This window comes from Archocentrus centrarchus, chromosome 22 (assembly GCF_007364275.1).
Source record: "Archocentrus centrarchus isolate MPI-CPG fArcCen1 chromosome 22, fArcCen1, whole genome shotgun sequence".
Lineage (NCBI taxonomy): Eukaryota > Metazoa > Chordata > Actinopteri > Cichliformes > Cichlidae > Archocentrus > Archocentrus centrarchus.
In genome coordinates, this window is record NC_044367.1 from 7,090,781 (window position 1) to 7,118,284 (window position 27,504).

The 27,504-nt window shown below is 39.4% G+C and overlaps 1 protein-coding gene across 1 annotated transcript in view; it reads right to left on the reverse strand.

The window, feature by feature from the left end:
* Window positions 1–6,978, reverse strand: part of LOC115772689 (protein phosphatase 1 regulatory subunit 37) — a 58,856-nt gene extending 51,878 nt beyond the window's left edge. Inside the window, exons 1-4 of the mRNA XM_030719084.1 lie at window positions 6,963–6,978; window positions 6,409–6,564; window positions 5,493–5,605; window positions 1,124–1,265 (exon numbers count right to left, since the gene is read on the reverse strand). Coding sequence (XP_030574944.1) covers window positions 1,124–1,265; window positions 5,493–5,605; window positions 6,409–6,564; window positions 6,963–6,978 — 427 coding nt within the window. The remainder of the gene's footprint in view (window positions 1–1,123; window positions 1,266–5,492; window positions 5,606–6,408; window positions 6,565–6,962) is intronic.
* Between the last annotated feature and the right edge of the window lie 20,526 nt (window positions 6,979–27,504).

Below are 27,504 nucleotides of genomic sequence, written 5' to 3' on the forward strand. Positions count from 1 at the left end.
TACAATAACTTTTGCATTTTTGCAACTTTTGAATTCATCCATGCAAAACTTTATCTTCATACTCTGACAATTGTCAGATCTTCAAATTACAGTTGGTTTGAAATTTGACACTTTTAGTTGACTTATTTCTTCCAGCATTTTTGAGCCCTCATAAGTACCCACACGAAATCGTATCACAATTTAAAGTCAAAATCTCTTATTTTGAAAATGATTTTTTTTCTATGACCAATTTTGAGCATCAGTATAATGAGAGACATCAGTTTAAGTAGCCAGCAAGCACAGCTCATCTTCTAGCCCTGATTCCTTCTGGGTCAGAATCATTTTCTAATGCGGTCAGTTTTTAACACTCACCAAATGTTAAATTGAACATTCTGTTTAGTCAAGGAATCTTAACCAAGATAATGGTGATTGAGTAACAACTATACAAAACACATGTATACATGTACAGAGGTGTGATGACTTTGACCTGTTTCTGGTGTTATAAGCAATATGCCCAGTCTTGATACTTATGATGTCATCATGATCACTGGTGCCATAAAGTTGATCCAGTGGGAATATAATTTGAGGCAATACCTAACCCCAAAGATCATGGGTCTAGAGACCTGTACAGTTGGTGTTTTCATAAAGTATGTGACGGAACTGGAGGAATGATTAAATGCCTTAGTTTCCAACTCAGCACCATGTTTCATCAAGCAACGTTGATGGCAACAGGGCAAAGATGATGGAACATTTTGACTCCACAGCCATCACAGCTTTTTTCAGTTTAGCAAACCAAGAAAAAAATCAATAGGTTGTCTGGCAAATCTGCTCTATTCCAACAACACAAGCACATAACACTGTATGTTAACACTGGCCAGGATATGGCTGTCATCTGCAACATTGGATGGTAACTTGGAGTAATTCTAGAGATGGAGAAAGAAGAAATCCATCTAGACTTAAGCCAAAAGGTCATGAGCAATCATTTTCCTGGTTCTGTCAAAAAGACAATTGTTGGATCATCAGTGGTGTCCACAATCTAGCAATATTTTACTCTACTATGAATTTGAAAGATTGTCAAACTTTAGAACCCTTCAAATTTACAAAATTTACAAACAGTAAGATGTTGTATATATATATATTGTACCTTCACAGGTGATACTGGCTTGGGCCAGGCCGAGCTGCAGCACTGAGCTGTTGACCATGAGAGGCTCCCTGATGATCTGGATCCCCTCGTTCCCCAAGAGATTCTCACCCAAATCCAGGACCTGCAGGACCTTCAGCACCGGCTGCAACACAGGGTTTAACATGATCACCCAATCCAGTCTCAGTGACTTTAACACAACAGTGAATCATTGCTTTATTCACAACTTGTGTATAAGTGTGCTACTTTGTGTAAGTGAGTGTGCAAAGGCAGAGAAGTTTTAATTATCATTATCATTATACAGTGATTATTATTCGTTTTCAAAATGTTTCCTCTCATGTTAATCCTCAGAACTTCTGTTTTTACTCTCCAGAGCCACATTAGCGTTGAAGGTTGATTAGCTGCTGCAGAAAGCTGGGGGTGTCGGGGGCACAAGGGGCCCGTGTTGCCCAGCAGCTTGAAGAGGAACGCACCACCCACTCCTCAGTTGCCCCCTCGCCTCACCACCCTTGTTAAACTCCTCTGGTCAATGCTCTGAAGAAAGAGGGAGCACGGGGGTGGAAAGGAAGCCAGGAAAGAAACTGACAGACCCGGAGAGCGTCTTCTTCTATGTTAATTTGCACCACGGTGACAACAAACACACTTGAGAGCCCCCAACACCCCACCTTTTTTTTTTTTCTTTTCCCTCACTGAGTCACGGCACACAGAGGCACCACCGCATCCAACGCGTGGTGAGAAGCTTCTCCGGTGAAGAGGGGAGGAGGAGAGGGAGGGAGAGCCTCCCTGAATGGATATGCACGAGGGATAATAGCAGACAATTAAAGAGGCAACTGCATGGTTGAGAGTGTGTGAGAGTCAAGCATGGTTGAAACCTGTCAAACGTAAACCACGGGAGGGACGGAGTGAGAAGTTTGAGGGGGGTATAGGAGTGTGAAACCACCAAAAACACAGTATGCTTTCACACATGTCATGCTGGCTTTAAACAAAAAAGCAGCAGAAACATGCAAAGGAGAAAAAAACTGGAGCTCTGCATGACATATTCACCTCAAAATAGTCCCTTTTTTATCATTTTTGTGAACAAAGAATAAATTTAGATATCATAAAATACATTCTGCAATTTGAAGTTAAGCAGATTTTGCACACATCTGCTCCCACTCCCTTAATCCTTGAAAAGACAAAACAAGCCAGGAGGACAGAGGGGAAAAAGCAGATACACCAACCAGAAAGGTTAATAACACCTCTCTTCATCATCATATTCGACACAACCAGCTATGGGTCTAATTATCATCATTATGGCCTGCAAGGACATCTACTTATCCCTCTGACTGGCAGGCTGCATGAGCAGCACTTCTTAGCACACATCTATTATTTAATCAAACTGTTCCTTCTTTTGGTATCACTGGGGAAGTCAGGGAAAATGTGTGTGTGCGCGCGCGTGTGTGTGTGTGTGTGTGTGTGTGTGTGTGTGTGTGTGTGTGTGAGAGAGAGAGTACGACAGAGGCCTTTAATTTCTAGCCTTTTGATTTCTACAATCGCCACTCACATGACAGGAAGGTACAGTTTATGCTGCCAATCAGACAGAAGGAATGCATGTTATTACGAGCGTACAATGAGATGCTGGGAGGCGGGACACATTCAGAGGGGGAACTCTCTGGATGAGGCTCATTTCCTCAATACCACAGAGAGGAAAGCAAGTATTAGTTTGAAATTAAGCTCAGGTTGAGTCTTTTACTGACAGCACTCCAATAAAACAGGCAGAACAATAAATTCAATAACTTAAAGTCCTGAACTTGGAAAATGAGCTTTGCTCTTTGATTGATCTGGCCCTTAACATCTCAGCAACCACCAGACAGATGCTATGAGGTTTAGGCCACATTTTAGCCACATGCTAAACAACTCAAAACTCCTAATGTGCAAAAATGATATGATGGTAGCAAAATTGCAGCATTTGATGCCCTGGCAGGGAGAATAATGATCTGTCTGTCTCTGTGTGGTAAGCTTGCCTTGCTACCTGCAGATGGGTGACCAATTCAAGGGTAAATAAACACAAAAAGCCACTATGTGCACCCACAACAGCTTCTGTATACTTTTGCGTCAATTCTTCAAGTGTCTGGCGGTCTTCAAAAACACAGTCCACTTATTTATTATTTTGACTATTTTGAATTCATAGGAACACAAATGGGCTGCAGTGGAGAGTTTTCACTGATACTATCACTCAGTTTCACTCCTCGACAAAATAGTTCTCTGTCTGTTATGACCTCTGTCTTCTCTGCGGCAGGGGCTAAGCTAAAGGATCAACAACAGCACAAACCTGAAAAAGAGTTGCCCACGTTACATATTATTCCACATATTTTTTACGCTGCCCCCAGGTAACAATAGACAGTTAAAACATATAGATGTGAGTCTATAAAGCTCAATGTACCGCGTATGGACTAGCAACACAACCAAATAAAGGCGTATGATAACAGAGTCACCAGAGCCCCTCACTACGGGGGCCAGCGGTTCAGGTTTCATTTGATTTGTCAGTGTCTGCAGCTTCCTCACTCTGCCATTTACCTTGGGTAGTGCAGTACTTTTAAACCCTGGCAATACCTCTTAGGTTGTTGGAACAAAATATAACCCAAATAATTAACTTGGGGTTTTGTAATTATTAACCTCCTTGAATCTTAATAACCATGCCAGACACTTTCATTCGCCTAATCTTCAACCTCAGATATTCTCAGTCTTGGAAATGTGTACAAAAGCATGATCCAAAGAATGTAAAAGCTGAACTGTATGACTACATGATCTGGCAGTGAATTCAGGTCTGAAATCAACATTCATGTTAGGCACGCTGTCAGACCTGCTCTGACAGTATGCCTGTTGTAATTTTATCATCATCGTAACTTAAAAATAGAAACAAGAAATGGGAAAAAAGAAGCTGATATGAAAAATCTATAGCTGCTTTGCTAGCTGCACCTAAATTTTAACCTCTTAACACCTTACTTCATGTTGAGTTGATCTGAATAAAATGCAAAGGTGTGCAGAATTTGAAAAGGGGCGCATTTACTTTTTATGTCCTTTGCACAATTTTTATGGGTGCAACCGACTGCCTAAAGTAAGCCATTAGTTCCATTTGTGCCATTTCAATCAAGACACTCAAAAGCCAGGCAGTGCGCCATTTGAGGCAAGTATAAACCTCTTTACTTTCACACGTGATGGGATAACATATTGCATAGAGTAGTTTGTTTGAAGCATGCTGAACCATTCACAGTGCCATTGGGAAAATGAGAGTTGCTAAAAATAATAATAATAATAAAAAAAATACTACAATAGAAGAGGCATCCCATGACAAAAAGGCTTGAGCACTTGTTGACTGGGCCCAGATCTAGTGCTTTGATATGCTCCAAAAAAAGACTGTTTGCATAATGTATTCAGTGTCCATTACTGCTCCTCAGAATAAGTGTCAATTTTGCTTTTCTAGAATGAATGTTGTTGGCGTGTACAATGGATACATCATAGGTGTATGTGCAGATGCTCACGAGCAGCTGACATGAATATGAAGGTGGACGTGGCCTCTGGTCTAAAAGGTTAAGCCATGTGGAGGTTAAAGGTGTGTTTTTTTCTTGTTGCAAAAATAAAAGATTGCATAGAATCTTATGAAAATGACTTTTGACCTCAGCAAACATTTTCCTCATTGGTGTATGGTCCAAAATCTCTGCTTGCATTTTTGTAATACATGGTTAATTAACTTTGGGTGTGCTTTAGGATGTGTCTACCTCATGATGAATAAGCTATGACCTTAAGGCGACCTCTGCCCTACCTGCTGCAATGACCCATTGTGAATATGGGAGCAGCCAAAAAGTATCTTAGTCTTGCAGTTCTTTTATCATACACTTTCTCCATTTCGGTACGCCAAGCAGGTAAATATTGATAAAGAGGTGGATGTTCACCTAACTCTAAACTTAAGCCTAGCTGGGTTGCTGGTAGACCTGATAGACGTTAAGTAGCTGGTTTTTGAATTTGATATATGGTTTTTCCTATAACTTTTCTTATGTTTTCAGTTTGCTTCAGTGAAAATAAGATTTTGATTGCACAAAAATGTCCTGCACAGCCTTCAGTCATCCTAAAAAACACTTGAAGAGTTGGTTATTCAGTTATTCTAGCAAATGTATTTTGCTTTAAACCTGTTTTCTGCTAGCAAAAATTGGCAATCCTAAAGCTAACTGTTGCAGCACTAACTTTTGTGTTTCAACATGTGTTATCCTTAATATATTTACACATACACTTCACAGTGACTGGACACTATATTCATTCAGCACAGTATATATTTGGCTGACTCTTGGCATTATTTGATTTATTTGAACAAAAAAACAAGCAATTTGTTCCTCACCAGAGTTTTAGCCAGATGGTCCATGCCTTTTACAGTAATGTGGTTATTCCTCAGCAGTAAGACCTTGAGACCTGCTTTCTGGGACCTCAGACCATCACACAGCTCTTCCAAACCTTCCAAAACAAACATTAAAATATGATTATTAGCAGAGTGTGTTTATGCTGGGTTTTGTAAGTTAAATGGCACTGCCAGATGTTTAGTGGGAGTGTTGGCAACTGAGCTGCATGAGGCAAGTTACTATTTGCTTAACCTGTTTACATGTTTTTATTAATTAGATAATAATAAAGTTGGATTGTGTAAGTTTGCAAACTTAGAGTGTGACGACCCATGCTGCTTCATTTACCTAGAATGTGTGAGCAGTAAGATTTCAGGCATGCATTTTCATAAACTAATTAAATGAAGAGTAATTTGTAAACACGCACTTATCCAAATATGCTTTTTTTTTTTTTTTTAAACCCTCAAAGTCCTTTATAATCAAGCCACAAAGTAACTTCATTTGTTATGTGCTGATAATGTGAATTATTTAGGATAGTGTCCAGGACGTGTGACGCTTGAACACATGCTAAATGTAGAAATGTGTGAACTTTCACCTTAAAAGAACTGGTAGACATTTTGCCAGACGAAAAAAAGAGAAGCTTATGCTGTCTGTGCATGATGTACAGAGCTAGAGGCAAGAGGTGGTTAACCTAGGTTAGAGTGAAGACTGGTAGCAGAGGGAAACTCAAGTAGCCGTGCTCTGTCCAAAGCATCCAGGGTTAAAACTGTACCACGAGGAACAGTGGTTAGGACTAACTATGTCCCACTCTGCTTTGCTTCACCTGTTTACATATATATACTCCACTATACAACTTTGAATGCATAATATAGTCCTACAATATATGTCTATTATCCGGTCTTTAAAAAATGAGAATCTTACCAGCATCTGCTAGAGCATTGTTGCTCAGCTCCAGTGTCTGCAAAGTATTGTTGTATCGTAGTAGGTCTCCCAGCTGAAGAGCATCCTGGTAGCTGTTCAAGAGGTTATTAGCAAGGTGTAGCTCTTGCAAAGCCCGGTTTGTCCTCAGTGCACCAACTGTTAAGAAAAAAATAGAAGTAATACATTCATGAACTAGTTTTTCAGCATCACTCTGAGACAAGATGTGTCTAATTTTAGAAATATTGCGCAAATGCAAGAAAGCAGTCCTACATATTTATTTAATATGTACATTGAAGGAGACATCATGGTCAAAAATGATTCTGAGATTCCTCACAGTGTTGCTGAAGCCCAAGGTAATGCCACCCAGAGTTTAGAAACCATGTTTCCAAGATTTGTAGGGCTGAGTACATAACTTCAGTTTTATCTGAATTTAGAAGCAGTTAGAAATTAGGGCCATCCAGACCTTTATGTCTTTAAGACATTCCTGCAGTTAAACTAATTGATGTGTGTCATCTGACCTCATGGATAGATAAAGCTGAGTACCATCTACATACTGTCGAAGGGAACCATGTATAATGTAAATAGAACTGGTCCTAGCACAGAAACCTGTGGAGCTCCATAATTAACCTTAGTGCATTAAGAAGACTCCTCATTTACATGAACAAATTGGAGTCTATCAGATAGACATGATTCAAACTACTGCAGCACAGTACCTTTAATACCTACAGGTTGTTCTGTGTATTATTGTAATGCTACTGTAATACTACTCGTAATCTCTGTATTATGGTAAACAGTATCGAAAGCTGCAGTGAGGTCTAGCAGGACAAGCACAGAGATGAGCCCACTGTCAGAGGCTATAAGAAAATGATTTGTAACTTCACTGGTGCTGTTTCTTTACTGAGATTAATTCTGAAAACTGACTGAAACTCTTCAAATAACCCATTCCTCTGCAGATGATCAGTTGGCTGTTTTACAGCTACTCTTTTAAGAATTTTTTTAAATAATAGGAAGGTTGGAGAGTCTATAATTAATTAAGACAGCTGGGTCAAGTGATTGCTTTTTAAAGGCCTGTGGTACGTAGTGCATTAATAAAGCATTAATTAACTGTAGGACTTTTTTGAGAAGTCTAGTAGGAAAGGGGTCCAATAGACACACTGAATCAAGAATCAAGAAGAATTTACTGTCATTATACGTCAAGACATACAATGAAATTGCGTTCCTGATGGTCACTGATGGTTTTGAGGAAGTAATTTTTGAAGTTAACTCAGAAAGATCAATTGTAAAGAAAGAGTTTAAATAAATATATAAAATAAGTATAAATAAAGTATTGAAAGTTGCTGTAGATAATAATACATCTGTAGGATGGAAACGGATTTTTTTTTCTGTTTGTGGTTAAAATTTTATTCTTGAAAAAAATGCATGAAGTCATTACCAGTTAAAGTTAGAGGAATATTTGGCTCAATAGAGCTCTGACTCTTTGTCAGCCTGGCTACAGTGCTGAAAAGAGACCTGGGGCTGTTCTAATTTTCATCAATCAGTGATGAATAGTAAAATGTCCTAGCTTTTTTTTTTTAATAGAGCAACAAACTCTTTTTCCAGGCTAAATGGAGATCTTCTAAATTATCCAGCTGGTCTGCACTGTGTTGGCAAATGGTATTGAAGATGATAACAGTGGAGGAATTACATCCTTGAACTTAGCTACAGCACTTTCAGAAAGACATCTACTGTAACAAAATGTATTCCCCACTGCTGTGTAATCTGTTTTTTTTTTAATAAATTTAGATATTATTAATAAATCACAAGCTAAAACATGGTTTGAAGGGAATACTGTCAAATCTTCAGTTTCTATGCAATATGTCAGAGCAAGCGCCAGAGTGTAACTAAAGTAGTGGGTGGATTAATTCATTTTGAGAGTCTAATAATAGGCCTAATCTATTAATTTAGTCTAATAATAGGTTAAATGCAGCACTATATCAGATAAAAGGTCTGAGAATTCAGACTGAAACTCTGAGTAAGAGACAGGTGGACAATAGATAACAAAGTTTTCCAATTAGGCTGTACAACGCCAAGAGTCAGGCTTTCAAATGAAAACAAACAAACAAAAACTCTGTTTGAATATTTGGTTGATTAATAAGCTGGAGGGAAAGATTGCTGCCACTCTTCCTCCTCGGCTTGAGTTTTCTCATAGTTAGCATATTGACAGTTCATAAGTTAACATATTCATCCTGCTGTAACCAGGTCTCTTTAAGGCTGTTAATCATTTACAAACAGATATTTTAAAAAGCGACAGACCTAATGTTTTGTTTATTTAAAGCTTAAACTCTGCTTCCTGGTCTCAACTCTGAATAGTAAATTTGGTCTGACTTCTACACTGTAAACCCAGATTTTGATTCCACTTAAAAATATTGAGTTCATATTACTTAAAATTGCCTAGAATGTGAACATTACTTGTTAATGCTGAGTAGACTGTACTTTTTGATGGTCTATCTTATTGTAATCATGTGTTTGAGTTCAAACAAGTTAATATCATCAAGTTTTGCACCTGCTAAAAATCTAGTTTATACCAGTTTTAACAGACTAGCTTAATGCACAGCTGCATGGTGGCATGATGGTTAGCCCTGCTACCTCACAGGTAGAATACCATCTAGAAGGTCTGGGTTCAATTCTGGCTTGTCCAAGGCCTCTTGCTGTCTGGAATAGCAGACATTTGGTGTTTTTGTTCACAACGTTCTCTCGTATAGTTTTTTTTATTGTTCCATGGACAAATGTTATTTGTAAATGTTAATGTACCAGCATTCAGCAGGGCTGAGTTTTATCATGTTTATTTACCAAATTTAAACAGACACAGTTCAACACTGTAAAAAATATGTGTTACTGGGCAGCATGGTGGCATGTGCTTAGCACTGCTGCCCTACAGCTAGAATAGCTATCTGACAGGCTGGGTTCAATTCCACCTTAGCCTGGTACTCTTGCTGTGTGGAGTTTGTATGTTCTCCCTGTGTCTGTGTGGGTTTCCTCCCACAATCTGAAGACATGCAGTTACTGGGGTTAGGTTAATTGGTCTCTCTAAATTGCCCACAGGTGTGAATGGTTGTCTGTGTCAGCCCTGCAACAGGCTGGTGACCTGTACGGGGTGTATCCTGCATCTTACTGCCTTGTCAGCTGGGATAGGCTCCAGCCCCCACCACCCCCACACAACCATGAAAAGGATAGGTGGAAGTGATTGATCAAAAGATGTTTTATTTTTTCATGAACTATAAAAGATAAGTTTGGTCAATTAGAACATACAATTTAGTTCAATTGGAAATGGAGTAGTGCTTACTGAACAGGCTGAGTTAAATAAACTATTTCATTAATTAAAAAATTTAAGGCAACGAGTTACCTTGGTTTTTTTAAGTAGATTCAACTTATCCGGGTTTACAGTGTAGAAATCAGACCTGGTTTTCCCCAGAAACTTTCCCAATTATATTTTCTGGACCACACTCAGACAGCCAGCTGTTTAAAGAGAACATCCAGCTAACCTGTCACTACAAAACTGGCAAATGCAAAGCTGATAATGACCTCAATTACGAGAATCAAAGTTTTACGATACATAAATTATCTTTCAAGTTTAATATTCTGAACTGTAAGTTCTTTTTAAGAAATTGTTCTCTGTCTTGGCAAACAGACAAAGAAGTGAATCATTCTAACTAACATACATCCAAAGCTACATAGATTTCTTTATGGAGTCCATTTTGCATTTCTCCAGTACATAAGGTTAGGGTTAAAGGCTAGGGCATGGGTATGGGTTATTGGTGTGAAGGGAAACTCATGCCCTTGTTGCATTATACTATTATAGGACAGTGGGGAGGGGCGGGGATAATCTAAAACTCCTGCCTGTTACTCACAATGGGATAGTCCTGGCTGAAGTATGAAAGGATCATAGCCCATAGCTATATAAAATCTAGGAGTAACTCTGCTATTCCAATTTGAGATAGAAATAAGGACATCCCTCTTACCCCCAACCAAATTAAGTTGTATTGATGTTATTAAATTTATGATAAGCCATTGTACAAACCTGTCCTCTGAGTGCCAGCACGAGCCACCTGGGTTGGAATTGAGTGAACCCGAACATGAAAACCGGAGCGCAGCATGAATCAGTCTCTTTCAATCATTACACTAAAGAAGTGGTACTCCATGAAGCCATTCTTATCACCAGTTGAGACTTTTCAGCATTCGAGACCTAGCAAAACACCTGTGAATTTCCATAACCCTCTCCTAAAAATCAGCGTGTACACCATTGTTACCAATCTTTTCATTCCTTTATTACAGCTAAAATTGGGTTTTTGTAGAGATAATTTATATTTATGTGTGCACTGTGGGTATTCCTTGTGTATTTGTGTAATGTGTACTGTACATGTGTCCGTGTTGTCTAAGTCCTCACTGCCCTTCCGTCCAGATCGATGCTGCAGATTTGATCAAGCCTGTTGGGCTGCATGTGGAATGCCAACATTGTCATCAGGCACAGTAGGAACCAAATGGTGGAATCAGTGGGATTGATCCGGTCGACTCCACTGCAAGCACCCAATCACGCAATCACAAGCCCCTCGAATCGAAGGCAATGATCCTCAGCTGGGACCCCCTGCTGGGAGGGAAGGGGGAGGGGGGTGCTGGTGGGCCTCGGTAAAGGCAGAGATGATGGGGTAGGTGTGGGGTGAGAATGAGCATGGGAGGAGTAGAAGCTTTAGCAGACCCTAAAATATCAAAGAGATCCAGGAGGCAGCTGCAAATGTTGGAGGAACAAGTTGCTGTTGGGATGTGGGCTGCATACTGTGTCCATTTGGGTCTTTCTCTGCTCCCAGCTGAGAGGAGATTAGATGCTGTGTTCACTCTTTTTGAGATTTGTGTCCCAATGAAAAGTCAGACACAGAGACACGAGTTCATGTACTAGGATTCAAAGAATAGCATCATGCTGTGATTTTTATTTGATTATAATTAAACTGGATTTAAAGTTAGAAAATTAGTTTCCCTAGACCAGTTTGGGCGGTATGATAATTTTACTGCTACATCACTGTCTAGTTTGCCATCTTAGGGCTACTTATGTTGCATGCGTGTGTGTGTGTGTGTGTGTGTGTGTGCGCGCGCACGTGCGCGCATGCGTGCGCATCTGTCCATCCGTATACTCGCTCAACCCACCCTGGGTGTTGTGTTAGTCCTTTTGTGAGTGTATTTTTCTGCATGTATACTCACCCAATAATTGTGTGTCTGTAGGTATGTGTGTGCCTGTGCATAATCCTGTTGAAGTCCTGCAACCTTCCTAGCCCCCATCCTAAGCACCTGCTTTCCTTGTCCTTCCTCAGTGTTGGGAGAGACAGCCACAGCTATCAGTGAAGGTCAGAGAGAAGTAGCTGTATAGTTTTTGTTGTGTGTGTTTGCTTTAATTGACAATTTGAATAATTTGTGGGTCTTCATATGCTGTAAACACATACAGTTGAGGGTGCACGGATGCGTGACTAATACCAGTGTGAGCATGTTCAGATCAAATCTACAGCCCAGAATCCAAGTATGTATCTGGCAATACATGAATCCAAATTGTGTGTGTGCGTGTGTGTATGTGTGTGTGTTCTGTGGCCAGCAGGACCAGATTTTGACCTGTGACCCTCACTGCAGGTCTGGACCTGGATTAGAGGCCTAATCTCTTACCTGTCACTTTACACACCACTGAACATGTCTATAAAGGCTCTGGCAGCCAGGACACAAACCCACACACATGCACACACAAACATGCACACAAAAACACATTTATAGGTCCATGTACACATAAAGGTCACATACACAGCCACCATTTTGCAAATAAATAAATACAATTATTGTAACAAATGTAGTTTTTCTGAATTCCAGACTGATGCACATGAATTTGTTTTGTTTGTGAATGTGTGTGTTTGTCCGTGTCCTACCCAGTGTGTAGAGCGGCATCCCGCTGAGCTGAACGTTGTGAAGGTGCAGCACTGAGAGCCGGCTGGTCAGCAAAGCTTTAGATAGAGACTTGACCGGATAGTCAACCAAGGCCACATTACAGACATCCAGTCTGGACAGACACACACTCTGAAACACACACACACACACACACACACACACACACACACACACACACACACACACACACACACACACACACACACACACACACACACACACACACACACACACACATACAGAGGAAACAGTGCAGAAACTGTGAATACAGACAAGTGCACAAAAAAGACTCGTCAGAATGTATGATCTGACCAAGAGCAGAAAAGGAAGAAGAGAAGGGGAGGATGAATATTGAAAGAAAGAGCTTCACTAGCTGCTGTCAAACACTCAGACCTGTGGAGAGACAAGTGGAGAAGGTGGTTCTAAGGACTTGCACTTGAACAGTGGACTGACCTGTCTGTCCTCCCTGACATCAAACAGTGGGAAGAAACCAGGAGAAAGAACAACCCTGAGTGACGGGGAAGTTAGGTCCACACTGCTGGATGATTTGGAGGGTTGGTGGGGGCAGATATGAGCTGTCTTGGGCACAGTTATTATGGAAGTGCATTTCAAAACATTTGAATATCATGAAAATGTTCATTTTTTCACAATTGAATTCAAGAAGGTAAACTGTCATATAATCTATATTCATTACATGTAAAATGAAATACTTCTAGCTTTTTCTGATTAATATGGCTTATAGCTCATGAAAATCAGAAATCCAATATCACAAATTGTTAGGATATTTTATTTTGAGCTTGAGTAAATGATTCAAACTGTATAAATATTGTGCATCTCTTGATCTAGTTCAGTACACAGAACCGCAATCACGGAAAAGACTGCTGACTTGTCACTTGACGATAATTGACGCCCTCCCCAAGGAGGGTAAGCCACAGAAGGTCACTGCTGAAAGGCTGGCTGCTCACAGAGTGCTGTATGGGAGAATATTAATGGAAAGTTGACTGGAAGAGAAAAGTGTGGTGGGAAAAGTCCACAAGTAGCAAGTTCATTAAAGAACTTTCATAAAGTGTGCATCCAGAGCCACCGCGCACAGACGTCTCCAGGAAAGGGGCTACAACTGTCGCAGTCCTGATATTAACCCACAGAAGTGTCTTACCTGGGCTGAGGAGCAAAAGAACTGGATTGCTGTTTTTGTAATAATAAATGTAATCATTTCAGATACTGATTTTCATGAGATATAAGTCATAATCATCCAAATTAAAACAATAAAAGGCTTGAAATATTTTACTTTATATGTAATGATACAGAATCTATGACAGTTTATCTTTTTGTTTTTCACAATATTCACATTTTCTGAGATGCACTAGTTCAACTAAATGAAAAATAGGTGTGAAAAAAGACATATACACAAAAACTAAAATTATAGAAGAGCATTCTTTAGTTTTAGTCTCTGCTAATGCTGCCAAATCTGTCAATACATGAGATGATATTAGTGCAGACATTTAGCATTACTAGGATGTCCACATGTCTGTGAGTCGAGTGTTATATAATATAATATAACAGATGAAAAAACTAAAAATAACACAAACTAAACCTAAGGGGGGAAAAATTAGATATTGGGGGTAATGAGGTGATTTGAAGGGGCACATAAATAGAAATTGGGAGGTTTGGGGAAGTTAGGACTCACATCCAGCATCAAATGTGCTGTTAAGGTTAGGCAACAATAAAGAAAGTCATAAAGTCACACTATATGGAGATGGGCTTAGAGTAGTTTAGTTTGGGGGCCTGAAATGTGAAGATAATGCAGAAAAACCTTAAACCTGCATTTTTTGTAATGGCCAATCGTTTTTTCTATTTCATCTTCTTTACATTTAATTTGATTCCCTATGTATGGGCAATTTTTTTTTTTTTTTGGGGGGGGGGAGCTAACATTTTGCATAACTATAAATATTAACTTCAATCATTTTAATATTGTTTTAATATATTACATTTACAGTCTGTGAGGTTCACAGTGAGGCCCACTGTTCACATCAAATACCACAATAAGATCATTGTTACCCAAGTGACAATACTGGCACCACACATACTAGACCTCTTAACAAGCATGAGGTTATAGAACAGCAGTAATCTGGCCCTTGTAAAATAACCTGAATTCAATGTCATGCTCAAAGTCCTCACATTTTCCCCCTCATCCTTTCCCTCCCTGATGATAATGACCCGAAAGTCACTTAGCTCATAGCCACGCATTGCTCTTTCCTCACCTCAAAGTCAGTTCTGTCTGCTAATGCTAGCTGTGATGCTGCAGTAATCCAGTGTCTGCATGTCTTGATGCGTTCATGTTTATGTTTACAGCAGGAGAACTTCTCACCCTGTTTGCTCTGCCCTGCGTCTTCAGTCCCCATAATGTGCCACAAACTCACTTTGCAGGATGTACATTATCCCTCGGAGATAGCCTACATGAAAAGATTGCTATTCCACTGCGTCAGCCAACCTGCTTTATCAAATGAGCGAGGGCCCTCCAACCCGATGTTCCTATCCTGCTGTTGTCAGAAATGTCAAGATGTGTTGTAGATTCATAGTACAAAATCATATCCAGCAAGGACGATGCTCCCTGGAATAGAAAAAAAAAGTGCAGGGAAAAAAATAAAGAAAGCAAGGCCCCAAATTTGACAGGAATGTTATGAAGTTTCTTTGGAAGGAAAAAAAAAAATAGCCTCTAATCTGATACAAGGGAAGGCCTGAATATGAAACTGTATTGCAACTGGAAGATGAAGATGAGCAAAATAAGTTTTGCTCATAAAACTCACATTTTCTTCCAGTTGGGCTGCCTGCAGATTGATGAAATCAAAGTGCAGCGATTTCAGGACGACTTCCAGAGCTTCACAGGAGCGGTGGTCTAATCGCTCACCTTGATGGAGGCAAGCAATCAAAGGGAAGATAATTGGGAGGCTGTTTGCTAACAGGCAAAATTGCACTACTCTAAATGTGCTTTATCCTTTTTTTTTTCTGAAATGAACATTTCAGCAAAAATCATGACAAAACAACTTCCCTTATGAGCAAAGTTTATCTGTGTGTGTGTGTGTTTTCTTTTAATAAAGTTCTGAGAGTTAATCAGAAATACAGAAAGAGAAATAATGATGACAGCTCCAGTTTTTCATGATTGGACTTCCAAGATGTGAATGCTCGAGGGTCCATTGATTACTGTCTGCCTGCAAACCATCGTAATCAATAATACAGCACCTCAACTTCTAAAGCTGCTAAATGTATTCTGATTACTTTACCTCCACATTGAATGTGAAATGAACAATTTAACAGTATATAATAGCAATATATAACAATGTCTAATTTGGCAATGTATCCTTGTTGCAAGAACCCAGTGGTGGAGTGAGACAAATGTTTAATTATGTATTTATAATTTACTTGAGTAATTCACGTTGATGACACTTTATACTTGTAATACACTACATCACATAGAGAAATACTGTATATTTGTACATGACATGTACTGACATTTTATATATATTGTAATAATTATATTAGACATTTTTGTTGATTCAGTTCAATTTTATTTATAAATGACAACCACATAACAGGAGTCATCTCTGGGTCCAAGATCAAATGATCCCCCATGATTGCTTTTATGCGAGCATTTTGATGAAATTTTGTTACAGCAACTCAATATCGTACCCAGTACGTTATATGGCCTCTGTGTGCTTTTATGTCGGAGCATGCTCCGAATGAGACAACAGGTTATCACTGAGCTCCTGGACTGTCTGAGCTGCAACCTGGCGGTGTTGGATGGACCAAAACATAATGTCCCAGAGGTGCTTTATTAGATTTAGATGGGCGGGGCCAGTCAGTGGTTTCAGTTCCTTCATCCTCCAGGAATTGCCTGCATGCTCTCGCCACATGAGGCTGGGCATTGTTGTGCATCAGGAGGAACCCAGGACCTGCTGCACCAGAGAAGGGTCTGACAATGGCTCTAAAGACTTCATCCTGATATCTAATGGCAGTCAGGGTGCTGCTACCTAATCTGCAGAGGTCCATGTGCCTCTCTATCGATATGCCACAGCCATATATATATATATATATATATATATATATATATATATATATATATATATATTAGGGATGTTCCTGGCAACTAATTTCTTAGTCGACTAATCAAGGAAAAAAAAATGAGACTAACCGACTAGTCTAAAACAAAGAAACAATCATTGATCAAATTAAATTTTATGCCTGCTTAATGGACAATGTCAAAAGCTGTCTAAACAAAGGCATTTCACACTATTAATTACGTTCTTCTATGATGAATCGCACTTTAAATGTTGCTTAACTGTGCGGCACCGTGCATTATGAACACTGCATGTTATACTCCAAACAACGAAGAATAAAAACATAAAATCAGTTGATATAAATATATGAAAACGGGCTACTGCAAACGATGTTTACGCATCATTGAATATGAGAAAATAACATTCGAAAAACGAATAAATTGCAACTTAAAAGTGTGGCGCATTGTGCCGCGCATTATGAACGATGCTTGTTGCTCTACAATTCATGACACGCATCAAAACAATACAAACATCCATCCATTCATTTTCTTCCGCTTATCCGGAGCTGGCATCCTGAGCAGTGGAGCCCAGACCTCCCTCTCCCCCAGCCTTCTCCTCCAACTTACCCCTGATTCAGACTTCAGCTGCTATAGGGAATAAGGGATGTGGGCGATTACTCGACTAGACGACTAATCGACGCTATTGTTACTAGTCGGTATCAGACGTACTAGTCGGTTAGCTTAATTATTAATGGTTTAATTAACCCAGTGCAAGTAAATGTTTGTCCTAAATGTTATGCAGCCATCTGCCACCAGATGGCGCTGCAGCCCTAACAGCGTTACGTTAAAATACCTTAGCGCACCTCCCAGAAACACCCTTCCTTCTCTGCATTTCCAGCTACTTCCTCCAAGTTCGTACAAAGAAGCCACAAAAAAAAAAAAAAACTGACCACAGCAAAGAGTAGGACCTAGGACGGAAAAAAGTGCCAGCATTTTATGTTTCTGTCGGCCGCCACCGCATATAAAACACCGGGACGCGACCGAAAGGTAATTAACACACACAATGCACCTGCACAGGTATAAACGCCGGCAACAACATCGGCCACTTGCATAGGTTACGTCATAGCAGCTGAAGTCTGAATCAAGGGGTAAGTTGGAGGAGGAGGCAAACATCGTTTGCAGTAACGCGTTCTCATATATTTATATCCACTGATTTTATGTTTTTATTCTTCGTTGTTTGGAGTATAACATGCAGTGTTCATAATGCGCGGTGCCACACAGTTAAGCAGCATTTAAAGTGCGATTCATCATAGAAGAACGTAATTAATAGTGTGAAATGCCTTTGTTTAGACAGCTTTTGACATTGTCCATTAATCAGGCATGAAATTTAATTTGATCAATGAATGTTTCTTTGTTTTAGACTTGTCGGTTAGTCTCATTTTTTTCCTTTGTTTAGTTGACTAAGAAATTAGTTGCTAGGAACATCCCTCTTTATATATATATATATATATATATATATATATATATATATATATATATATATATATATATATATATATATATATATATATATATATATATAAAGAGTGGACACTTTCAAATACCTGGGAGTGACCATCTCACAGGACCTGTCCTGGACTCATCACATAAACATCACTGTGAAGAAGGCCAGACAGCGTCTCTACCTCCTCAGGCGGCTGAGAGACTTCAAGCTCCCACTCAAGGTGCTCAGGAACTTTTACACCTGCACCATCGAGAGCATCGTGCGTGGGAGCATCACCACCTGGATGGGAAACTGCACCAAGCAGGACTTCATGGCCCTAAAAAGGGTGGTTCGTTCAGCTGAACGGACCATCAGAACCACCCTCCCCAACCTGCAGGACATTTACACCAAGCAGTGCAGGCTGAGGGCCATGAAGATCCTAAAACAGCCCAGCCACCCCGGACACTCTCTCTTCTCCCTGCTCCCATCAGGCCGGCGTTACCGCTGCCTGAGGACTAAGACTGAAAGGTTGAAGAAGAGTTTTTACCCACAAGCCATCCGTCTGCTCAACTCTGAGCCCTAACTGGACCATTATTGCACAATGTAAATATTATAATTTAAAAAGTGTGTATAGTGTATAGTATATAGAGTATAGTGTATAGTGTGAATTACTTTTTTTAATTTTTATTCTTCTTATTTATATGTGTGTGTATATATGGTTGCAGGTACAAAATACATTTCACTGTGCATTGTACTGTGTATAACTGTGCATGTGACAAATAAAACACTATCTTATCTTATCTTATATATATATATATATATATATATATATATATATATATATATATATATATATATATATATATATATATATATATATATATATATATATGGCCATGTGCATCCTACTATGACCACAGTGTACCCATCTTATGATGGCATGATGGCTACTTCCAGCAAGATAACCCACCATGTCACAAAGCTCATGTCATCTCAAATGGATTTCTTGAACATGAGTTCTCTGTACTCAAATGTTCTCCACAGTCACCAGATCTCAATCCAATAAAGCACCCTTTGGATGTGCAGATTTAAATCATGGATGTTTAGTCAACAAATCTGTAGTAACTGAGTGATAGTTTAATGGCAACATGGACCAAAATGTCTGAGGAATATTTCCATTATCAGTTAAGGCAGTTCTGAAGTCAAAGGGGCTGCCAGCCTTGTACTAGCAAGGTGCACCTAAATGTGGCAAGGTAATGTGTGTGTGTGTGAATTTTTTTTTTTTTATTTCAAGTCATATAGTTTTGGAAACTAGCACTGATCTACAGCCTTTCATTCAATTTCCTACTTGCAGCACAGCAATTTAATGTAGTGTTTCCTTCTTTTTTTGTGGTTTATTTGTAACTTGTAACATTGGTGCAAAGTTGCAACTTATCAAACACCTGGGAATAGGGATGTTGCCCTTTTGAATAATGAAAACTTACACTGAAAATGGCTACACATGTGGAACTAAAACTGGAAATGTTTTTTTTTAAATGCTAAACCTGTACCTGTGTTCTTGCCATTCTCGTGCATTTAAGGCAGTCCGGTGCCATTTTTTTCACTCACCTTTTTTCACTCTGCTTATAAACCACTCTTCATTTAACCGTGAGTTATTAATAATCTCTGGCTTTTTCTTCCTGTTAAAAGGGAGTTTTTCTTTCCCTCTGTCATCAAGTGCTTGCTCATAGGGGGTAGTTTTGACTGTTGGGTTTTCTCTGTACCGTATTTTTCGGACTATAAGTCGCTCCAGAGTATAAGTCGCACCAGCCAAAAAATGCATAATAAATAAGAAAAAAACATATATAAGTCGCACTGGACTATAAGTCGCATTTTGAAAGGCAATTTAAAATAATAATGGATTAAAGAACAGGCCGAACAGGGTTACGCCTACGTTATGCTAACGTAACACATTCAGCTACATGACGCACAACGAACTGAGTACGTGTCTGGTGTGTTAACATAACATTAACAGTTATTCAGATAACCATAGCGTAAAGAACATACTAACAAGTTTACCAAACCCTCAATCCATTGAATTCTTCCTCCTCTGTGTCACTTATAAACAACTCTGCACACTCCGTAGGTAGACGAAGGGCCGCTTCCTCTTCTGTGTCGCTTTCGTCAGAGTCGTCATCAGTTGCAGTTCCAATTATTCTGGCCTTTCTGAATCCCGACAGGATGGTTTCGGTTGTCACTGAAGCCCATGTTTTGTTGATCCATCCAATGACTTCCAGGAAATTTGGGTGGCGCATTCTCCCAGTTGCCGTGAAGCTGTGCTCTCCAATCATCATCCACTGCTCCCACAGGTTACGCAAGACTGCCTTAACGCCCCGGTTCACAGAGATGTCAAGTGGCTGGAGTATTCTGGTTAATGTGTTAATAATTTCACATATAAGTCGCTCTGGAGTATAGGTCACACCCCCCGGCCAAACTATGAAAAAAAGTGCGACTTATAGTCCGGAAAATACGGTAATTATTGTAGAGTCTTTACCTTACAATATAAAGCTCCATGAGGTGACTATATGTTGTCATTTGGTGCTATATAAATACAACTGAATTGAACTGAATAAAGATGTGTACCTGTTATCCAGGAATTATCATCTACCAGACCAGTTTGATTTCCAGTGTAATATTTGCATATGCATACGAGTACTTTTCTAAACCCCAAATTACCAAATATTGACCCAAGCCTCAGGTAGGTACCAAACACTTTTGCATCATTATCCCCCCCATAGTTAATGTACCGTGTGTAAAATATACATTTAGTGCTTGTACTGTGATTTTTTTTCTTTGAAGCTTTCTGCTCTTGAAAATTTTTGTTTGTTTGTTTCAAGTGGTTTTTTTTGTTACTAATTTTTTCCTCCAGTGTATTGTTTTATTTTTGTAATCCAACTTCTAATCCTATTGTTTCATAGTGATTATTGGGTATTTAGGAGTGATTATCAGGGATCTACAGTGGCCCAAAGAGCTCAGTACAATACAGTTCAAGAAAACAGCCAAATATATACAAAAGACGAGGACATTACGAAAACATCTTCATCAGTTTAAACCTGATGAACTCAATACATTTTGCTTTGTTGTTTGTGTTCCTACATGTGTCTTTACTTGCTTGTGTCGTGTATTCGCAGCACGTGTCGTCAAATTAATGAAGGTCTGTTCTTAATTTGCAGAACGTCGAGCTCTCTGGGCCATTTTAGGGTTTGATGTTACCATTTTGTAATCTGATTACTGTGAGAAGTCACTCCATTATACCCTCATGTTTCTTCTTGAAGTAAGAAATCACAGGCTTGAAGTTTTGCCTTTTGATGCACTTACAGTTAATATGTTGTAATCTGATTACTGTTCCTCCCAACCCTGATCAGGAGTCACACTCCACATTAAGCTGTGACTGATCAGACAAATTCATGTGACTTTTAAGACTCTTAGTTGCTCCCCCCTTGCTCTTTCTCCTGGGTTAATTCTTATCTCCCTGGCCAAGAAGGGGAAATGATAATTACTATCATAATTATTTCCAAAATGATTTTTCCCCTCTGTTTTAACAATAATCACCTAACTGAGCGATGGCAGAGGGCGTGTGGGGTTGAAGGGAGAGCCATCTGAAATCCCATTTTTTCTAATCCGCCCTGCGTTGGAAAGATAATAAGGCAGCAGCACCCGCAGTCAGATGTCATCAGTGCGTGACGACAGTGACGCCCATCATAGCATCACACACAAGTTTACACTGCTGCTGTATGCAGATGTGGCTGCTGCTCTCTATATTAGCTCATTTTAAGACCTCTAAAAGGAGAACACGGTCCAGTGTTTAACCAACTTTAACCAGAGTTATATTTAGTGAAATATCAGGCCCACAAACTAAGTTTAAGTTTAGACTCAGAGTTTGTTTTTCTGACTGCAGATTAGAGTCATCTGGAGTGAAAATTTTGTTTAGGATTTAAAATGTTCAACAGGACTAGATTTGCTTGGGTTGTTTAAGTTCAGTTTATGTTCAAGATTGGACATTTGTGTTAGGATTAGGTTTAGCTTAACCTCTAATCCACCAGCTCATTGGCAACCCAGCTCGGGTTAGGGTTAGGTTAGGGTTAGAGTTTCATTAATGTCCGCCACATTTTATTTGATTTTTGCCTGTTTGAAACACAAAAACAGAAAAACTGCAAATTTTATGGGTTTTGGATTATGATCTGAAGCTTAAGTCTAGTTTAGTCAGTGCTGCAGTCAAATTTAGTGTTAGGATGCGGGTTAGGATTAAAATGTAAATAGGATTATGGGTAGTTTAATGTAGTTTAGGATTTGTGTTCACGCTTAAGATCTGAACCAGGATTAGTTTAGGCTATGTAAGAGTGTGTAAGGATTAAACTTTTAGATTATTCCTTCAACCAGGTCTTTTATCGCAACCTGGATGCTAGAAGCAAAGCTCAAGGACAGGATTGAACTTTGCACTAAGCTCAGTTTAACATTTTAAAATCTACCCGATCACCAACGCACCAGGATTAAGTTCCAGTTGCATTTTAGCACGCCAGAAACTAGAAGATGTTATGTTTAAATGTATTTTGGCTGTATAGTTCCTTGGTTAACCCTGTGAGGTCTAAATCCTCATCTGTGATGACCCCAATCCTAATCTTAACCCTAACTTTAACCTTAGGGAATATGGTCTTTGTTTTTATTAAATTGTTTTCCCAAGTTTTTGAAAATCAGGATACAAAGAAAACAACAATTCCAAATGACACAAATCAAAAGCTAGTTTTCCCCAAAATGTCTGTTTTGCCTTTCTCCAACATATAGGGTTATGTAGGGTTAGGATTATCACCTATGATGGTTTAGATCTCAGAGGGTTAAAAGTAGAGCCTGACCGATTTATCCGTGGGCCGATATTTGCTGATGTGTCTCCATCGGCACATCAAACAAATGATAAATTTAAAAAGTAAAGAACAGACTGGAGACACAGCCTTTAACTATGTTATGAGTGTTGATGCTGCATAGTTTGTCCACCAGAGGGCACTCTGCAACTTCCCTCTTAGCAACAAAAGTGTTTGGGATGCCTCAAACAGCAACCAGCCGATCTGAGCAAAGTCGGGCAGAGGATAAATGAGTAAATAAATAACTGCACATAACAAATGTTAGGGAAATCTGTTTATATATATCGTGTAACTGAAAGGAAAAAATGTTGGCTGATATATCAGAATATCAGATTTTTGAAACACCCAATACTGGTATTGGTCTTTAAAAGCCTATATTACTCAGGCTCTAGTTAAAATATTTCCATTTTCAATGGCAAATAGGTGGAAATTCCATTGAGAGCGGATGTAAACCTAACCATAACCCTGTAAAGCATTTTTTAAAATAATATCTGCTTATTTTCCATGTGGACAACACAACTGAACCCCAGCTTTAACTCTAAATGGATCACTGGATACATAGATCCTCTAAAGCAGCTCTGCTTGGGGTTTTTATGGCAGATTTCCAGTGGAAATTCTGCACTGGGCTTTGGATAAACACATGAAACTAACCAATAAAACGTGACAAATAAAGAACATATCTACACTTTTGTTGTCAAACAGATTATTTAGTTAGTAACAGATTACTGTATTTTACGTGAGCTGGTGCCAGTCAGGTCTGCTGAACTCTAAAAATAGACGTATATGCGGGTATATTTGTGACAAAGATGTACTCTAGGTGTATTACTGCATTTTTTTTTCTATAATTACATTTTTACTGAAATGTGTAAAACATTACTGGGTGTATCACTTAAAATCCTCAATCATGTTTAATAATGATGGAGTGAGTTGTTCATCTTACCTTTGAGATCCAGACATTCCACGCTGCCACCTACACACACACCCTGCTGAGAGAGAGACAGGGAGAGAGGCAGAAGCAGGAGGTGTGAGGAAAGTGCGCAAACACACACACTCACACACACACACACACACACACACACACACACACACACACACACACACACACACACACACACACACACACATATACACACACACACACAGATCTGGCACCAGCAGTGTGCCATCCACCCTCCCCAGCCTCTTTCTGCACGGCCTCGCGATCCACGCCACACTGTACTGGTTTGATCAGGGACGGCTTATTGGATGCCACAGTATGAATTATGAATTTCACACAGTTTACCGCCACCGTTGATGGTGACACAGCGTCCTAATTAACCAGTGTATAATAATTAGAAACAGCTGGTCATCAGTTGATGTGTTCATTTTCCAGAGCCAGTGTTCCACATACATCTAATTTGACTGCATCAATCACTGGAGGTGGCAGATTTGTGCAGAGAGTGGAAAACACTGACTTTTTTTTTTCTTTTTACTGACAAGAAAAACAAGTAAAGGGAACAGCAATTTATTTTAAAAACCTTTTTATAGATGATGGCTTGATGAAATTTACTCACACAGGGTCATTGTGATTGGGAATGGGTTAATATATATAGTATAGTTTTTTCAAATGAGACATGAGTGAGATACTCAGGGATAGCACTACGAGGGCAGGCAGAGGTCAACAGCTGCTGACCCTGAAGGAACATCATCAGTCCGATTATTTTTCTCTTCTTGCAGATTTCTCAGGTTATTTCTCAGTTTTGCTTTAAAAATGTCTCATTTGGAGACAATGAATATCTGCAGAAAATATCACTAAGTGGAAGCTTTAATTAGGGTCCCGTATCCACCAGGGGGCCCCAAAAGTGAGCAAATTAAAAATGTGGAGTCCTTGGTTCCTTCTGCTCGTTTGTAATGTTCACTGGAAGGAAGCTGCACTGAACACAGTGTTTAGGTGATTAGCTTCTCTCTTTTCATCAACAAAAAGGAAATTGCAGTGTGGGGTGCCCAGTCGTGCTCAAGGCCCCCGTAAAGCCTTGCACGGGCCCTGTCACCTCTTTCATACCCACATGTCAGTCAAACCCAGGCTTTCTGACTGAACCCCCCCCCCTCCCTGCATCGACTCATCTTTGCTGGCTCGCTGAATTGCCACCTTTTTCTTGTTTGCAAGCGGCGCCTTGTTTCCTCTCTCATTGCTAAATATGATTCATTGTTCAAAGGGACACGTGGAGTACAAAAGGACTTGGAAGGCTTTCCTCGTCTGCCTCTCCTGCTGCCGAGAGGAGAGCAAGGCGGGAGACAAAGGACGGCGGCCATAATGTGCTCCTGTTGAAGGAATTAGACAGATCAATGGGACCTAAATTGCACTGTTTGTGTGTACAAGAGGCTAATGTGTAATTGGTAGAGGTGGTTGAATTATCTTAACTGAGACACTCACACCAACAAACACTCAAAACAAATGCGTTTACACACTGTACTCACATACTAACAGTATATGTGTGGGTTTGAACGTGTCGTTTACAGATAAAGGATTTCACTGAATAAGAGAAGCACGAGTTTTACTGTTATATATATTAGATACACACCAAACCAACAGCATTTATGGGTGTTTGACATTTTTCTCAAGCACTTTTATCTATTTAAAGCATCTTATTTTGGGGGGGGGCGATTAGGGTCTTTTGATGATATTAAAATAAAACATTAGCCCCTCCTCCGTCACTCAGATGTATTTTTTGCCGCCTGCCGCCTACAACGAGCCACAAAGGTAAAAAGGCACCAAGAAAAAAATCAGATAACATCCACAGGGTGAAAAATAAGCAACGTGTGCATTAGAAAAAAATGCTTTAGAATACGTATGCTGCACGTATACACGAGCTTTTCTTTATGAGCTTTTTTAAATATTTTTTTAATCTCCTCTGTTTCTGTGAAACTTCATAAAGCTTGTGTTTTTGGTGGTAACACAGATGAAATGTATTCATATGTTACTGTCTCCTGTTTCTTTGCTCCAGCTCCCACACTGTAAACCCTAAAGTAACCGATTATGAGTATATATTAAGTGGTATAAACTTCAAGTGTAAAAATTCTACTTGCTTAAATATTTAGATGTTTTTTTCTGCTTTTGAGCTGATAAAAAGATTATTTTTAAATAATTTGAATTATTTTTTATATCCACTAAGCCCCACTTAAAATATCCTTTCAGAGTATTTATTTGTGTGCATCTGCTATAGCCTTGACTTTGGTCCTTCCAGAGTGGGCGTGTCTTTTCCAGGTGTGCGTAGCAAATTATGGACATTCACTAAAATATTCTTCCATACTCCAGCAGACTAAGATGTTTTATTTTTGTTTACAGTTCACTTGCTCAGGTTGACTTTTGTGTGTCTTCATGTTAAAGTCACAAAGCTCTGATGCTGAGTTGATGACCATCACTGTGGTAGCAGAGACAGAAGTATGATGGGGGGGAAAAAAATAAAAATATATATATAGACATATAAATGAGAGTAAAATTAATGCTAATGCTCATCAGTGGTGGGTAACTGCTCACCATAAGTTTTTTGTAAGACCAGAGTAATAAATAATAATTATCTTTAAACATGACTTACTGAGGTATTTGTGAAGGTGCATTTACATGTCCCTGCTTAGACTAATTGCAGCGATGCACTGATTTTGTGTGATTAAAAAAAAAAATGAAAGAAGACACCATGAAAAGTAATACTAGCTAAAAATATTTGAGTTGACTTAATGAGCACTTTAACTGAAGTGTAATTAAATCAAAAATATTTAAATTCTGAGAACAGATCTGTGAGGGCCGAGAATGAGTGAATCTGTGTGTTTATTCTAGACTGGTTAGAGCTGACTGGTGGATTGTTCCCTCCCTGACAGTCACCATTCCCACTATCCATCTAAAAACACTCCAGCATCCTTTTCCCACTTTGAACCATGAAATATCCCAGCATCCATGTCACTACTGCACTACAGCGAGAAGCTCACTGGGGTCATCAGTCTGCATAGTGATATATTTTTAATCTTAATCATTTTAATCATTCACATTTATCTGAAAATGAGTGGGTTTTTTTAAATAATTAATTTGGCCTCCTTAGAGCAGATCATTTTTTTCCAATAATGTCCAACAAACAGGTGACTCTGCCCAGAGGTGATGCATCTTCCAATTACCTTCAGATTACTGTGTGATTCATTGCAAACATATCATCACGTATTTGATTGTGTAACAATTTAAATGTGTATTTGCCACGGTGTGAGGGTCAAAAGGCGTCTCTGCTTCGTCAAGGCAATAACATGCAGCAGAGAGTTGTGTTATTGTGCTCTGAGCCTGTCTCTGAAGAATTGTGCTGCTCTGATCCTCAGTGATGATTGTTGCTCACAAAGATTTAAAAACCCTGCAGCTTCAGAGCACGAGGGCGGGACAAAGGCAGTTTTACGTGGTCATCCTTTCCACTGACTTTGCACACATTTAAGTGAGTTTTTTTCACTTTGTCACAACAGGAAAAGTTGTCCACCCGGCTTCATGTGAAACCTTTTTTTTTTTTTTTTTGTGGCACCGAGCCAATCCACTGAGAACGTGCGAGCAAATGACTGTCTACGCACACACACACAAAAAGACACTGAAACCCACAAACTGCACGTCCTCACAAGGAATACAGCGGCAGCTGTTTTTCATCTTAATGAATTTCTGAACTTGTTCGTTTCCCTCTCTCTCCGCTCGCCGCTGCCTCGTG